The sequence below is a fragment of the Pelophylax lessonae genome (assembly GCF_965119305.1).
Source record: "Pelophylax lessonae genome assembly, chromosome: 3".
In the NCBI taxonomy this organism is placed as follows: Eukaryota; Metazoa; Chordata; class Amphibia; order Anura; family Ranidae; genus Pelophylax; species Pelophylax lessonae.
The window spans coordinates 517,543,341-517,561,246 of record NC_138770.1 but is presented as its reverse complement, the minus strand read 5'-3'; the positions used below and the strand labels follow the sequence as shown (position 1 = coordinate 517,561,246).

General features: G+C 42.2%; 3 protein-coding genes across 3 annotated transcripts in view; 1 reads left to right on the top strand and 2 right to left on the bottom strand.

Annotated features, from left to right (window-relative positions):
• SHPRH (SNF2 histone linker PHD RING helicase) overlaps positions 1-12,813 on the top strand; it is a 222,116-nt gene extending 209,303 nt beyond the window's left edge. The window contains exons 29-30 of the mRNA XM_082250133.1: positions 2,093-2,173; positions 12,339-12,813. Coding sequence (XP_082106259.1) covers positions 2,093-2,173; positions 12,339-12,432 — 175 coding nt within the window. The 3' untranslated portion in view covers positions 12,433-12,813. The remainder of the gene's footprint in view (positions 1-2,092; positions 2,174-12,338) is intronic.
• LOC309549693 (sulfotransferase 6B1-like) overlaps positions 1-17,906 on the bottom strand; it is a 607,359-nt gene that overhangs the window by 99,304 nt on the left and 490,149 nt on the right. The gene's annotated exons all lie outside the window — the stretch shown is intronic.
• The window catches only part of LOC309549695 (sulfotransferase 6B1-like), a 403,842-nt gene that overhangs the window by 268,846 nt on the left and 117,090 nt on the right, over positions 1-17,906 (bottom strand). The window lies entirely within an intron of this gene.

Here is a 17,906-nt window from a genome sequence, read left to right as displayed (position 1 = left end):
AGTGTCAGCGAGCAGTCACATTTGACTGCTCAAAGCAATCGTTGTCGGTCAAGAGAGGAGGGGCCTGAATGGTTTGATTTGATCGTTGTTTCTAATTAACCATTTATAAAAGTAAAAAGTGCATAATACAGAAGTGAATGTCAGTAATTATAAAAATCTGTGGGAGAATATCATTCTTGGCTGGAATTCCACTTTGACAGCAGCCTCCTGGGGAAGGTGCTCTAGGTTCCTTTTCCTGCCCTTTTTCGGGTAAATGTTCTAAGTGTTTTGCTTAACATTCTTATCCCTCGCTCCATGGCAGTTTATGCTTCAGTGGATCTGGCGGGATCAGGTACTTCCTAGGTTTAATGCCTGCAGAGGGCCCCAATGTCACCTTGGAGTGTCAGAGAGGATGTTTTTGTTTTCATCCTCAGTGTCTTTGACAGCCTATCTTATCAGTCGTAATTTTTGTTAGAGCCTACATTTGTGGCAGTATCTTCTTTGCACATTCTTCCTTCTGTAACATTGGCTTGTGGGATAGAAACCTTGGGTTCTCAGTGGGCTTAGGGGTCTCCTCTCATCCTGATGGGCTTTTGGGTTTTACTAGTACCATACATTCTCTTGTGTACTCCGTGAGGTTGGTTGACTGGGTTGGGAGTGTTAGGCCTCTGGCCTTCCCATGTAGACTGTCTGTTCTTTCTTGCCTTTTTTTGAATCTGCTCCTCATGGAGGTTGTTACTAGTTTTTCTTCTCTGTTTGTGAAGGTGTTTTTGTTCCACTTTTTATTGGTGGTGACCTTCTCCATCTTGGTCTGCAACACAAGTTTTTGACTGCGGTAGAAGGCAGTGTGGTGCGCGATTCAGCTCATCACACAGCTCCCTGTTTTGTTTTTAACTTGAGACACTTCATTTGCATTGCTGTACAGTGCGCTGCGATAAAATACAGCATGTCTGCATTTAATCACAACTCGCTGCAGAACAGCTCTGAGCTGTGTTGTAGTGTGAATAGGACATACAGATGTACTAGCAGTGACCAGTGTTTGACAGTACAGTAGAACACTGGTCACTGCACAGCGTGAATTAGCCCAGAGACATTCAAGGCAGGGGAGGTGATTTACTGGGGTCTAGTTTACGATTTTTTCTGTTTTGCCAGTACCCATTTCTCTTGTAGATGTACGGAGGAGCAGGAGTATCGTACATTACAGAGATTTCTGTAGAACACAGGTGTCAAACACAGGGGCCGCGGGCCGAATGTGGCCCCCCAGGCCATTTTATGTGGCCCTCGCACCTCTCCTGATGCTGAAGGCACCCCCCTTGTCTCTGCCCCCACCTTGTCCCTGTAGTCGGCAGCAGAGAGGACAGAACTCCTTTGCCAGATCCTGCACTCCTCTGTGCAGCTGCAGAAAGGCTCATCCCCCCCCCCCCTTCTCAGCAGTCCGCAGCAGAGACGAGGGCTGAACTCCTACAGATCCTGAAACTCTCTGTGCAGCCGCAACACCACCTTGCCTTTGCTTCCCCTGGTCTCAGCATCCAGCAGATTCTGGAAGCGGACTCCAGCCCTCCTCTGGTTCTCCTCCAGACCCTGAACTTCTTCCCAGATCCACCTGCATCTTCTTCCTGGCAGCAGCACAAGGTAGAGGCGGTGCATTGTGCTGTAAGGAAGGGTGGGTGACTCTTGACCTCTGATGGTGGGGGGTTCTTGACATCTCATGTAAGGGTGTAAGGGAGCGTGGAGTGCTCTGGACATCTAATCCCAGAGATATAACCGGCCCTTTGAGGGAAACCATAATGCTGATGCGGCACGCGATTAAATTGAGTTTGACACCCCTGCTGTAGAAGAAACAATGTCCTCTTGCCGCACAAACATGACCATATTATCAGTATTAGATGTACTTTCCCTTTATTTTAAATACAGCATGGCAGTGACCATATTGACATGATTTATGTCCATTTTTTAGAAAAATGAAAAAAAAAAATAGAAATCCATGTGAATTGTGTTTATTGAATATATACCTTTAGATACTGATCAAATTACATCTAAAGCAAACAAAGTATAAAACGTTAGACTGTTAGTATATTAACTTTTGTAATAAATAACATTTTACTTCTTTCAGAGCTACAATAGTCCATAGATTTTTGATTAAAGCAACAATTGAAGAAAGGATGCAAGCAATGTTAAAAGCAGTGGACAGGAGGTATTTCTGATATTTTTCTGTTTTGTAATCTTGTCATAGTCCTACTGGAATGAGCCACATATTTATCTGTGAGCTTAACTACTGTACCAATTATTGTTACTTGCTGAAGAGGGTCCCAAAGTGGAACGATTACTTTGTTTACACTCATTATTACCATCAGAATAATGTGTTTCGTTTCACCAGGTGTTAATCCAACTGACTGCAGAGCTTTGCTTTAAGAACCCCAGAAAGTCAGTATATTACTAGCCATTGTAAATCCAAAGTTTCTAACTTCGGTGTTGGATTTTTTGCCATTGCAATGTTAGCTTTTCTAGTAATTTCTACTACTCACACCAATTCTCATTCAGATGTGTCACAGTAACAGTGTGACTGGAAAGATGTTTTATATATGGGAATGGGCTTTTTGAGTTGCCATTAACCACTTAAGCCCCAGCCCTATTTCGGACACTTTTTGTTTACAAGTTAAAATCAGTATTTTTTCCTAGAAAACTACTTAGAACCCCCAAACATTTTATATATATATATATATATATATATATATATATTTGTAGCAAACACTCTGGAGAATAAAGTGGGGGTCATTGCAATATTTTTTGTCACGCGGTATTTGCGCAGCGGTCTTTAAAACGCAATTTTTTTGGAAAAATTTTGAAAAATCACATTTCACTGCATTTAAAAAAAAAACTAAACAGTAAAGTTAGCCCATTTTTTTTGTATATTGTGAAAGATGATGTCACGCCGAGTAAATAGATACCCAACATGTTACGGTTTAAAATTGCGCACACACGTGGAATGGCGACAAACTACGGTCAATAGAAATCTCAATAGGCGACGATTTAAACATTTTTAACGGTTACCAGTTTAGAGTTAGAGTGTAGCTCTTTTTTTTAAACTATTTCTCACGCTCTGGCGATCGCGGCGATACCTCACATGTGTGGTTTGAACAGTGATTTAATTTGCGGCTCGACTTCCATATACGTTTTCTTTTGTGCGCGAGCTAACGGTGACAGGGGCGGCTACATTTTATTTATTTTTTTTCCTATTTTTTTTATTTTTTTTCCTTTATCACAGGTTTTTAAAAAAAATAAATAAATCTGATCACTTTTATTGCTGTCACAAGCAATGTAAACATCCCTTGTGACAGCAATATGCAGTGTCAAATACTCTTTATGGACGGATTGAGGGTCTAAAAGACCCTGGACCCCTCCACTACACTTCCATGTATTCAAAACGCCGAAAACTGCATTTTTGCATACAGTCGTTTTTTGAATCTGCCGCCTTTAGCAGCAGAGTAAACTGGACGTGACGTCATGGACGCCGCCTCCAGGTTACGTCATCGGAGACCCGATCGAAGCCGCTTCCGGCTTTGATCGGGACTCCATCCAGCCAGCTGTTGTGCCGGCTGGGTGCTCGGGTCTCCCGGTGGGACGGGAGACCCGGGCCAAGCCACGGAAGGCTGCAGGAGGGGGGGGGGGGGACATCCCCTCCCGCTCGCCGGGGAAACGATCGAGCGGCTGCCGAGCTCTAGCTAGAGGCATCACCCCGGTAAAACACCGCAAAGTTTGCCAACGTAAATATACGTTACTTTGCAGTAAGTGGTTAACCACGTTAAGACCAGAAGGATTTGCTCCCTTATTGACCAGGCCATATTTTGCGATTCAGCACTGTGTTATTTTAAATGACAATTGCGCGGTCGTGCGACACTGTATCCAAATAAAATTGATGTCCTTTTTTTCCCACAAACAGAGCTTTCTTTTGGTGGTATTTGATCACCTGTGCGATTTTTATGTTTTGCGCTATAAACAAAAAAAGCGACAATTTTGAAAGAAAAAAAAACAATAATTTCCACATTCTGCTATATAACATTCCCAAGAAAAAAATGTAAAAAATCAAAATTGTTTAAAATTTTAGGCCAATTTGTTTTCTGCTACATATTTTTGGTAAAAAAAAAAAATCGCAATAAGTGTATTTTGATTGGTTTGCGCAAAAGTTATTGCGTCTACTAACTACAGGAAAGATTTATGTCATTTTTATTAAGAAAAAAAGGGGGGGGGGGTCTCAGTACTGTCAAAAAGTGATACACCTCCAATCCCGTGTTGGACATGTCATTTTTATTTTTTTACTAGTAATTTTTACTAGTAATGGCAACAATCTGCGATTTTTTGCGGCACTGCGAAATTGCGGCGGACAGATCAGACCCCTGACTCATATTTTTGACACTTTAGGGGGGACCAGTGACATTACTACAGTAATCAGTGCTAAAAATATGCACTGTTACTGTAATAATGACACTGGCACGGAAGGGGTTAACATGGGTGATCAAGGGGTTAAATGTGAGCCCAGGGGAGTGATTCTAACTGTGAGGGGCGTGGCTTCTGAAATGACCATAGAGACATGGGATCCTATATAGAAGGATCACAGGGGCTCTATGATCATTGCAGGGAGAACGGTCGGCTGTGTTTACAACAGCTGACCGTTCTTCTCTCTCAGCGGGGAACGATCGCGGGTGTCAGCCGGCAATCGGAGCTGCCTGACACACGCATTGGCTTCCCCGCTTAATGATTTGTTTTTGAAATGGCATATTTTGGAACTGTCATCCTTATCTTGACTTCACCAATTAGACAGCTCTTGACCTGGAACAAGCAAGTGCATATTAGGTGTCTGGACATGTGATATGCTGATGCTTATTCTAAAGTGGGGTACACACTATAAGAAAATCGGGCAAACGATCGTCTGGTTTTCCTCGTTGTTTTACAGCAACTCGGAACCGATGAAGGAAAATTCATGCGGAAATTCCAGTACGACAGGCTTTTTTTTTTTGTTTCTGATCATGTCGTTTTTGATTTTTCTCACACGAAAACGGTACATATTAAACAAAAATCATTCATTCTGTTCCCATACAAGAAACATTTTGGAGCTTGTCCTTTCAAAAAATTTCGTTTAGAAGGTCGGAATCGGCTGTAGAAAGTTGTGTACATTATACCAAAATCGTTATGAAGGAGCACAGCCCCAGAGCTTGTATCAAGTCAGCAAAAGCAGCTCCTATTTCCTGTATTGACAGGTCCTCGTTTAACATTTCTGATTAATATACAGTACTGTGCAAATGTTTTAGGTATCGGTCAAAAAAAAAAAATCCATTAAGTGAGGATGTAACAATGAAAATGTTTTTTAATGATCAATTACTCTACAAATTGCATAAGCAGAAAAAAATCCTATGTTTGGCGTGCTCACCCTTTGCCTTAAAAACAGTATCAGTCCCCCTAGTTACAATTGCACCAACTAAAATTGTTATAAATTTTGCATTTTAGTAGGGATTGTTAGTGAATGTTTGGTGAAGTGGTAGTACACAGACATGTTTAGATTATGACCTAGCAACTAAGCCTAAGGGCTCTTTCACACAGCCCGTCTGTCGGATGGACTCCGTTTTATCTCAGCGGGGGATCGATCTCTATGGGGAAATCGGATGGGAATGGACTGTCGGTCCGTTCTCATCCGATCCGCTGGACGGATGGAAAATAGGGTTTCCATCCGTCCAGATTTGACAGATCGGATGTCAGCGGACATGTCTCCGCTGACATCCCATGCTCCATAGGAAGGCATGGGGAGACCGTTCAGATCCGCCAAAAAAATAGACAGGCGGATCTGAACGGTCCGCCTGTGTGAAAGGGGCCTAATGGGTGGTAGAGAAAACATTTCTTGCAAATAGCAATTAACACATTTCAGGTGCTGTAATGTGATTAGTCCAAGCAAAATAACAGTACAGTTTAATTATCGGTCAACCTTTAGCTGTGGAACCCTATAGGCTTCTACAGGGCTTGTCTACCTCCTTCTCACAGTCAGGATACACAGAAAGACACACCTTCTAGATTTTTATGGGACTGTACTGCACAGGTGTGGCCAGAGATAGAGGGCTTGCAGTAATGGAAGTTATCAAATACAGAAAGCTGTGGGTATCTCATCTTATGCCTCGTAAACACGCATCGATAGTTGGCCGTGAATTTTCGGCCAACGTCCGATCGGCTGATTTTCGGCTTGTTAGTATGATGCTTTCGACAACCGACTCCGAATTTTCGGCCGAATAAAATCTGGTGTGCAGGCTATAAAATTTTTGTTGGCCGTCAACACAACGGCCAATTTTCCGTCAGTCAGTACAGATTTCGGCAGACATAAATCTGATGAGCAAGACTGGGCATGCTCAGAGAAGAAAAAACACACGGAAAATAAACCAGCACATGACATCACTTCTGCAGTTGGATTTTGTTGGCCGAGAAAATTTGTGTGCAATCTAGAGCACATTTCAACCAACACAACAACACTGGACAAAAGTCGGCCGATCGGTCGACCAACTATCGATGCGTGTGTACGAGGCATTAGTAAGAGTCCATGCACACTGGCAAAAAAAATGCTGCTTCCGCAGGGGTTTTTGTGCTTTGCCTGTAGAAGCATCTCACTGTTATCCTATGTTTCTATACACATTAGGACGATTAGAGGCATCTTTTTTTTAGCATTTAGAGGCAGAAAAAAAAAAAACCCTGCTGGTTTGCGATTTTGAGTGGAGCTTTCTGGCTGAAAAAATGCTACACACTCCTAAACTCCCCTGAACATGTGTACAAAAATGCTTTATTTGAGTGTTTTGTTCTTCCATTTTATTAAATATGAAATAAAACCACCTTAGGGTCATGGAACCCCATGGGTAAAAAAAGAGGGGGTTATGATGGCATGTATACACCATCAAAAAACATTAAGTTGTCAATTTAGACGTGGATCTAAGTACCAAATATACATGAGAAAAAGAAGGCGGCTACAAGAAGAAAGCCAAAAAGAAGGTACCTTGAAAGATCCAAATAATGTTGCAAAACAGTAATTTATTGAAGGAAAACCAGCAATTAGACATACATTGTCTGGGAAACAATCTCCTCCATACAACTGTATAAAAACATGTAAAAACAAGAAGCACATGCTAGGAAGTCCAGACTCTAAAGTGCAATATAGAACTGTCAAGTTGCCGAGTGGCCATGTTCAGTATCCACTACCCCTGTGAAGATCACAGCGGAACAATAGTGGTATAACTGGATAGGGCCAAATCGGCACAGAGCAACAATACAACATCTATGTATGTTCAGACAGCTGCAGAGTGGCCGTGTTCAGTATCCACTACCCCTGTGAAGATCACAGCGGATCAATAGAGGTATAGCTGGATAAGGCCAAATTGGCACTGAACAATAATACATCAATGTGTGTAAAGACAGCAATGACAATAAGGATGGAACTAAAGGAGGCGATCACCTGAAAAGTAATAATAAGTTAGTAAACCATGCTGATGATACAGCTGAAGGTGTGGGGGAGACAAGGGATGGCTAAACAGAGCTATTAGGCTGCATATTCAGAGTAAATAAATCAGTCACCTAGAGAGAGCCTGGAAGGCTGTAGAATATATAGTGACCTGAAATCTGGGAAATTAACAGAGATGTATAGTAAGTAAGTAGAACTACTTCACTACTGTACTTAACCACTTAAGCCCCGGGAAGATTTTACCCCCTTCCTGGCCAGGGGGTTTTTTGCAATTTTTTACTGCGTGATTTTAACGGACAATTGCGCGGTTGTGCGATGGTGTACCTAAACGAATTTAAAGTCCTTTTTTTTCCCACAAACAGAGCTTTCTTTTGGTGATATTTGATCACCTGTGCGATTTTTACTTTTTGCGCTATAAACAAAAAAAGAGCTTAAATTTTGCAAAAATAACATCATTTTTCACATTTTTTTATATGAAATTCCCCCCCAAAAAAATGTAAAAATCAAAATTTTTTAACATTTTTGGCCAATTTGTTTTATGCTACCTATGTTTGGTAAAAAAAATTGCAAAAAGCGTATTTTGATTGGTTTGCGCAAAAGTTATTGCGTTTACTAACTAAGGGAAAGATTTCGGTCATTTTTGGTGTTTTTCTTTTTTAACGCGTAATGGCGGTGATCTGCGATTTTTTTTTACGGTACTGCGACATTGCGGCGGACAGATCGGACCCTTGACTGACATTTTTGACACTTTTGGAGTTACCAGTGACATTACTGCAGTAATCAGTGCTATACATATGCACTTTTACTGCAAAATGACACTGGCAGGGAAGGGGTTAACTTTATTGGGGAGGGAGGGGTTAAGTGTGTCCCTAGGGGCGTTTACTGTGATTGGCTGTGGCTACTAGTGTAGGAACAGTGATCAACGGTCCTACATAGTAGAACCGTATGATCACTGTTTCTACACAGGGGAGAATGAAAGGCGGCTTGTTTACATCAGCCGCCTGACTTCCTCCCTCTGAAACGACGATTGGCGAGTGACCGGCGGACATCGGGTCCGCCGGACACACGTACTGACTTCCCTGTGAACGAGCCGCGGCGGGCTCACAAGGAAGTGACAGGCAAGCGACCTATATCTACGTCACTTTGCCTGGCCGGGGCTGACTGCCGCAGTAAATAGTCGTGCGGTGGTCGGCAACTGGTTAAGTACCGAAAGGCGGTATCTGTACTTTCGTAGAGTAGAATTTTTTTCTCCTACTTCCACTTTTACTTCACTACATTTTTTCGATGATTTCAATACTTCTACTCCGATATTTTTTTTTTGTGCTGCATAGTTACTCGTTACAATTATAAAAATTACCACTGCCAGAACAGTAGATGGCAGGTTTCATGAAGCTCAAAACGTGTATTATCAGCGCATATGAAAATAAATGCTACTGTATGTATAAATAAAAGATACATTTGAAATAATAAAAAACAATATGATGTTCAAACTTTTGACTTCTTTCTTTAATAACTACATAACACAGTACTTGTACTTTTACTTTCAGTACTTGAGTAGCATTTTTTTTTCAAAACTACTGGTACTTTTACTTTCAGTACTTGAGTAGAAAACTTTTTTTAAAAAAAAATACTTGCAATACTTAAGTACAAAAAATGTTGAATACTTTAGTACTTCTACTAAAGTCACTTTTTGATCGAGCACTTCCACTTCTACTCAAGTCACTTTTTGATCGAGCACTTGTACTTTTACTCAAGTATGGGTTTTGAGTACTTTATACAACTCTGGAAATGAAAATATGTAGCCAAGTAAAAAGACTGCACAATCCATAGCAATAAATGAATGAGACACTGCATAGTTAAGAGCCTAGACGGGTGTGGGGCTGTAACAGTCTCTGGAGTGGATAGCAAGTTGAAAATAACCAGGCATAGGAGACACACAGTCCGCTTCAATATAGATGGAAAGTAGTGTTGGAGGACAAAGCAGGCATCCACATGAGGATAGTTACACACTGTGAGTTCTGACTCCTTATCATGTGCTTCTTGTTTTCACATGTTTTTACACACAGTTGTATGGTGGAGGTTGTACGATTTATGCCTAATTGCTGGTTTTCAATCAATAAATTACTGTTTTGGCAACATTATTTGGATCTTTCAAGGTACCTTCTTTTTGGCTTTCTTCCTGTAGCCTGCTTCTTTTTTTGCCATTTTATTAAGCCCAGTGTAAGTATGAATCTTTAACCACTTCAGCCCAGGAATTTTTTACCCCCTCCCTGACCAGGCCCTATTTTGCGATTCGGCGCTGGGTTACTTTAAAGAATAATTGCGCGGTCGTGCGGCGCTGTACCCAAACAAAATGTATGTCCTTTTTTTCCCACAAATAGAGCTTTTTTTGTTGGCATTTGATCACCTGTGCAATTTAAATTTTTTGCGCTATAAACAAAAAAGAGCGACAATTGTAAAAAAAAATATATATATATATATATTTTTCACATTCTGCTATAGGACATCCCCCCCCAAAAAAATTTAAAAATCAAACTTTTTTAACATTTTAGGCCAATTTGTTTTCTGCTACATATTTTTGTAAAAAAAAAAAAAAAAAAATCGCAATAAGCGTATTTTGTTTGGTTTGTGCAAAAGTTATCGCATCTACTAACTACGGGAAAGATTTATGTCATTTTTTTTTTTATTTTTTACTAGTAATGGCGGCGATCTGCGTTTTTTTGCGGGACTGCGACATTACGGCAGACAGATCTGACCTCTAACTGACATTTTTGACACTTTTGGGTGTACCAGTGAAATTATTACAGTAATCAGTGCTAAAAATATGCACTGTTACTGTAATAATGCAATTGGCAGGGAAGGTTTTAACCCTGTGCGTGATCAAAGGGGTTAATGTATGCCTATATGCTTACTAACTGTGTGGGGAGGGGTTCTGTGACAGACACAGAGATAGCAGCTTAGCTGAAACTGCTGATCTGTCCCTGCCTGTCTGAGAGAAGATCCGCCTGCTTTGTTTACAAAAGCAGGTGGGTCTTCTCTCTGTTTCCCGGGCGATCGGGGGAGGAAGGCGGCAATCGCCGCCTCTCCTCCCGCTGCCCGCCTCCCGCCGTCTAAACAGTGCACCGCCGAAATCACATGCACTCCAGTCATGTAGTACTACGTGACTTGATGCAGGGGAGCCGCACTGCCGCAGTAATATTACTGTTGGCAGTTGGCAAGCGGTAAAGGGGGATGATGGGATCTGTTCAGCGGAGGAGTGCAAAAAGAGCAAGTGCACTTTGTCTGACAGAGGATATATTCTTTAAGTCTTTCAACAGACTGCCCATAATAATTTTACATTTACTTATCCAAGAGTGATGGTAGATGATAAAAAAACCTGAGGGTTAAAACAGATTTATATAGAGGCTCCCTGATCACAGACATGCCCTGCATTTGTTTACTGAGATCTGTAGTCAATGACATCCTGCAAAAATCCATAACTGGACCAAATCATAAAATAGCACCTAGATTTTTATTGCCAATATTTTTACACAGCTATAAACAAAATATATTATCATGACATATATTACTCTGCTGCTGACCTAGCTGGTGAATGTGATATTTCTGACATAAAGAGTTTGCATATCCAGCTAAGACATCAGTTATCTACAACACTACAGTTTGTTCTTTTCTGATGCTAGGTATAGAATTAACACTGACTGCACAACAGCTGCCACTTCTGATAGCAGGGACATGTCATCCACATCCTTGGCTTACGACTTATGGGCCATACACACTATTAAGATTTTCTGAGGACTTTTTCCTTTAGACTTACCAAAACCATATAATATGAGGTCAAACCTAAACACTTTCAATTTGTATGCAATCTGGCAGGCCCTTGCACTACATAGAAAAGGTAAATCTGAAGGAAAAAGTCTTCAGAAAATCTTATAGTGTGTATGGCCCTTTAATCAGGTTAGAAGTTTCATCCTAGTTGGGTGCATAATGAGCCCTCATTAAGTAGTAAAGCAATATGTCAGCTTAGATATCTTTTCATACACCTCTGATTCACAACTGTGCAAAATGAATCACAGAAAATTTTCTATACCAAAGCATAAAGTCCTGTGGCGGCTGGTGCATATGGGGCGCAGGGGTGCCGCCCCCCCTATCCAAGTGTCCGGCCCCCTAATCTACATGCGGGGCGCCGGACGCATGGAGTTCAATGTTTTTTTTTTTTTTTTTTCGGAAGCACGTGATTAGAGCCAGAGGCTCTAATAGGCTTCAGAAAAGGGTGGGCTCGGGGCGCAGAGCACTGCGCCCTGAGCCCACCCATTTGTTTGACAATAGCAAATGAATATTCGCTATTGTCACATGGATCCTCCTCCTGGCCAATCAGCAAGCCGGTCTGAGACCCGATTGGCCGAAAGGCGAACCCATGCCATTGGCCATGGAGGAGGAGGACCTGAGGAGATGCGGGGAGACACGGGGAACTGAGGACTGAGGGGAAGCCGCCGCTGCATGACTCTGATCGTACGAAGGGCTCTGTGTATGGTCTCTTGCAGGTGGCAATGCTAGGGTGTGCGGGCTGGTGTGGTCCAGGAGGGTGTGATCTGGGGGGTGTGGTCCGGTCCGTCCCACTGCCACCCCCTGGCCCATGGAGCACCAGCCGCCACTGATAAAGTCATTAAAAATGAAAATGAAGTAGGTAGTTTTAAAACAAAATGGTCCAGCTCATTTTGGAAAGCAGTGATTTTTTTTCCAGTTTTAGAGCAGTTAAGTTGAAAGTAAATACTGTATGCAATGAGGAAAACATAATACCACTATGCACTGTTTAACTAATGCAGCTGCTGGTGTTTCCACCAATCTAACCCCCATTATTTGTTTCTGGTTTCAGTCACACAAGTACATCCATGAAGCAGTCTGAAGCTTCTGTCCTGACTGTCGCTGATCTTGCAGACCTGTTCACCGAAGAGAGAGAGCTTGAGTAATGTTTTTTGTGGACATATGGTGGTATGGTGCCCTGAAGGGCATTTTCCAATGAGGCTGTAACTTTCCTATAGTTAATTTCTTTAGAATGCACACGGGACCATTGATGATAAAATTATTAGATATATGACAGGTGTATTTTATTCTCTACAGATTCCTGTTTAATGTGTTTGTACTGGTTAAAAAAAAAAGTGTAAAAAAAAAAAAAACTTTCATCTTGTAGCAATATTTTCTATTTCACAGGCCTTATTTGTACCTTTAGTCTATAACTTTTAACATAATTCTTCAACGCTGATTCTGCTCTATGTTCCCTTATAACATATGGTAAATTAGTTGAAGACCACTGGTGCCATGTGGAATTATTATTATATCTAATCAACTGAGTTTAGAACTGAGCAACACCATTCTTGATTTCGCATTTTAGCAGAATCAAGGGATCTGTCTCTTCCCCCCCCCCCCCCCTTTTCACCCACTGTGCATCCACCATTATTGGCAGTGTAGCTGCTATGTGTTTTTGAACAGGAATAGTTGACTTGTTGACAAGAAAGAATTCTCTGATGAACAAGTTTTCTACGAATGTTTGAATAAAAATCCATCCGTGGGTGGCCAGCTGTACAATTTTGCATCTCCATGACAGGAAGAAAAGGGAAATGTCCCCAGTAGGACACAGGCATACAAATTGATTAGTAGGAGATTTAAGTCTTCCTTATTTTATCCAAAACAAAAACAAAAAAAAATGTAGCTATACATGCACTTTAAGTGCCGGTTCACACTAGGGCGACCTGTGAGGCGACCTGGTCGCCTCACAGGTCGCCTCCCATAGGGAAGCTGCGGACCCGTTCTAATAGGAGCGACACAAGTCGCTCCGACCTAGAAAAAGGTTCCGGAGCTTCTTTGGGGCGACCCGGAGGCGACCGCCATAGACTTCAATGTTATGAAGTCCGTGGCGGCCGCTCCGAGGTCGCGGCGCGCTGCTCGCACCGCGACCTCGGAGGTCGTGGTGCGAAGTAGCGTCGCTGCAATGTGAACCGGCGCTAAGGCTCCATTCACACTAACGTGACTTGTCAGGCGACTTGTCAACCTGACAAGTCGCGGTCCATTGACTGCTACAGGACCCGTTCTAATAGGAGCGACACAAGTCGCTCCGACTTAGAAAAAGGGTCCTGTTCTACTTCGGGGCGACCTCGGAGCGACTTGCATAGACATTCATTATATGAAGTCTGTGCAAGTCGCGCCGAAGTCGCGGTGCACGGGACTTCAGAAGTCGCCCCCCAAGTAGTAGAGTCATGCCGCTGCAGTGTGAACGCGGGCTAAATCTTCTGGAGGGTCCCTCTGTAAGTGCTTAACTCTGCTTTTAGTTGTATGGCGTCAATTCTATTAATCTAATTTTACTGTAAACCCACCTTTAAGTGTGCTTCACAAGAGTAAACCAAATGGTACCTGAAAAGTATAGCCTGGGTAGAAGGAGAAAAAAACATTATGGAGCAAGGCATACGCCATATTGGCTTTGGACTATTTAAAATGACATAGTCAAATATAGTTTGCAACCGATTTTTTAGCTAGTTGCAAAATCTGTTACACCCTGTTGTGGGCGTGATTTATAAATTTTAGGGGTCATGAAATCTGTCACCAGAATGGGTCTCATAAATTGTGAATATTACATGCTTTCTGTTGTCCAGAATTCTTATCATATTTTCACCTTTCCCTACAGGAATACAGCATTTATTCTTCCTTTACAGCACCCGTATTACAAGTAAAAATAAAAATACCAGTTACTGAGACCATTAATGCTAAATAATACCTGCGCTCCAAGTGTAATATTTTTTATGTTTGCAATTAAATTGTTATTTGTATTCAATATTTTGGTAAAGTGACTACTTAAAAATAAATTCCAGCCTTGGCATTTTTTTTTTAATGTGTCTGCTTCCCTTCTTTTAAGAACTCCCCTTGTTCTTTTGTTTCAGATGTACTGAGTTTCTCATAGTCTCCTTTTAAACTTTGCATTTACCACTATGGTGCCATGTCACTTCTGGGTGACACTGCTCCCTCTGCTTGACTGCCTGGCACTATGGCTATACAGACTCCCCTGACATTCTGCCTACTCTAATAATAATTGTGGGGGCTTTTCTCTCCCCTATCTTCACATTTTCTCCTGACCATAAACTAACTTGCCAAGATTGCTTTTAGCAAATACCATACATCAGCCTCCTGAGTATGTGGGGGATAAGGGCTTATGAGAAATGTAGGAAGGGTACTACATATGAAGAGAGCAATATAGTGTGCTTTAAAACAGTATTAAAATGCCAGAAAAAGAAAAAAGAATGGGCCCCCCTGCAGGTTTAAGTCATAATGTACTAGTTTGCACCGCATACTAGCACATTATGACAGACTTTCCTGTACACTGAGCCCTCCAATGCAGTGCTGTCACAGCTCCCCGATGCTGCCATCTTCACTCATTTTCCTTCGCAGGCTCAGGCTGTGTGAGTGGCCAGAGCCGCAATGAGGTCACTCCTGCACATGTGCGCAATAGCTCAGGACTTTGGCACAGAGCTCTGAAGCTCCGATGCATTATGCCGTCCCCTCAGAGCGCAAGCTGCGGTAACGTCACCAGCTGTATGTTGTGTGAATATCTACTAGACAGTGCAAGTTTAGGAGATATTCACTGTACCTACAGGTATGCATTATTGTACGGTTATGGCTAAGTGAACATAGTTTCGTGAAACGCGTCAACTGTTTTTTACCCTCCTGTCTCTGGTTTGTCGTTTTGGATTTTATGGATTTTCAATAAAAGGTTTTTATCATCTACTATCACTCTCAAGTTGGTGTGCGGTAATTATATGCATTATTATAGGCTTTCCTGTAAGTACAAGCCCAAAAGTGGAGTTTACTTTCACTAAGATACTCTCCCACCAGCCCAACATGTACCAAACCTGTGAAGGGGAAAGTAAGCCATCACAGCTAAGTAAAAAGCATTTATCTTGGACATTACATGGAGATATTGAAAAAAAACACAGCTTCTAATGCATGACCATTTACAATGCATATATAAATAGTGCTTACATCTTAGCTTTAACAACCAAAAAAAAAAACTCCTAAAGCTGCATCCATGTACCCTTAGCAGCTTTCAGTCCCCCCAGTCTGCCTAAATGCCAGGCTTTTTTGATTGGGTAGAGCTTAGGTATTTCCTGGTAAAAGCTGGCGCTCCCCTATCCAACTTACACACACTCCTGTTGGCCAGTGTGGCAGCCATTACAGTATGTACACTCAGCAGCCGGGCTCCTAGAGTGCCAGGAAATGTTGGCACTTTGCCCATCCAGCAATGCCCAGCATTTTAGCTGAGGGGGCACTGCATCTAAAACTTTTTACTTAATTGTCTACTACAGTGTGGAGAGTCTGTGTTCTTGCTGAAGAGATTCCCACCACTTCCTTTTCCACCTGACATCTAGTACATGTACAGAAAGGAAAGGGAAATCTCTTTAATGAGAAACAAAGCAATATAAAAAAATAATAATAATATATAGGTTGTGACACTTCCTACTATTTTAGAACAATTGCTTTTAGTGCTGTCTGTAGAGATTTCTTTTCCATTCATGTCTGAGCACACTTTAATTTTTTTTTGTCTATTAGTCTTTTGAAGAGACTAGTCCGCAGATTCTTTAGATTAATGTTTATTGCTGGTCAAATAACACTGCAATGCTGTACTAGGCCATTCAAACCTTGTTCAAACACGGCACCATCTGAATGTGTATGTAGCACTGCCCCCAAGGTAGCTGCTGAGTGTGGATGCCCCTGGGTTACCCATAGCAACAGTCTGTAAAACATATCACTTTAAGACTAGGCTCCGAAAATGAACAGTCCAGGGGATTTGGCTTTTGTGTTTTATTTTAGAACTTGGATGGGAGAAGGGATAAGTGCGACACTCCAACTTGAACTATGCACAATTTCTGAGGACAACTGACTAGTGTGTGCGGCAAGGCCGCTGCTTCACCTTGCCACTGAAGTGAAGTAGAAGATATGTTCCTGACTGAATTTCTCTTCAGAGTCCTGACTTGGCTCCCCCTTTCTTACTTCCTGTGCATGCTAGCCCCTTGTCCACTGACTCTCCACTAGAGCGGTCCCCTTCCTGGGCAGACCCCTGGCAAGCTTCCCGGTACTCACGGACACTCTTTTTCCCTGGGTTGCTCTGCCTTCAGCTCTACTCATCAGTATCTTGGACCTCCTAGCTCAGCATCACACACTTGGTCCACCAGGCCGACTGCCTGTGACCACCTTCCTTGCTGACAGGAGGAGAGACAGCTGTCACCCTCCTCCTGGGACCTGGCTTCCCGCCCAAGACTCCCTGTCACATGTGTCCCTGGTTTGTATGACCAATCTCAGGATGCACCACTCCTGTGCCAACCCTCTGGGACAGCCACAAAAGCCTGTGTGTCATTGGCTGGGTTTCCTCCACTGTCCAACATGCTCCCCTATTGGATACAGTGGGGACACTCCCTCAGACCCAATGAATCACACACAGACACATGCAACAGGCAAAACTAACAATCAGGCTCCCCCGTGAAGCAGGCACGGCAAATGATGCTTTTACCTAGAACCTAATAATAGTAATAACGGCAAGGCTTTTTCCTCCGCCCCGGGAACTATCAATAACTCCTTAAATCCATTTTGTGAAACAAATCTGTAAGAGTAGATAAAAGGAGAGGGGGTAGGGAATTTGGCGGTGCCTAAGTAGGTAATGGATGTTTGAAAGATTGGGCTAAAAGTGTGGTCAAGGATGGTGTATGGGTAGTCTATGTGTACTCAAAAAATATTAAAGTAGTAAATATATATATATACACACAATAAACCAAGCTGTTGCTAATTCAAACCAAAATCACATGTAAATATGATAAACAGACATGTAATTATAAAGTGCTTAGTGGTGTAATCTAATAAATCAATCTCTCAATAAAGTGATCCAGTGCTCAGCTATGTTGATGAGCAGCTGTTCAAAAGGTATTGTTTCTGGAGGGCGCTCCCACTGTAGCTTTTATTTCACAGAGCAACGGACCAGCCTGCATGGAATTCCTCTTTTGGATTATATGGCAGGAAACTCAGAGGGAGATCTCTGGGGCTTAACAAATGGATCTATAGTTTTGGGGTTGAGCTTATTCCTTGATTTTGCTTAAACTCCACTGGCTGGGCTTGTAGAAGAAGAAGATGATGGTGATGTGCTTTTACATTGCAGAAAGTAAGGAAAAATATCCCAATAGGGAGATAGAGGGTGATAAAAAAAATGTCAAAAGTGCATAAAACTTTGTTAAGGTGTTAATGAGCCTTGGTCTCCAATGTCTGAACATCCAACATACTTTTCAAAATTGAACCATTAGGGCTCTTTCACACAGGCCGTGCCCGTTTTTTTGGCAGATCTGAACGGTCCCCCCATGCATCCCTATGGGGCATCGGATGTCAGCGGAGACATGTCCGCTGACATCTGATC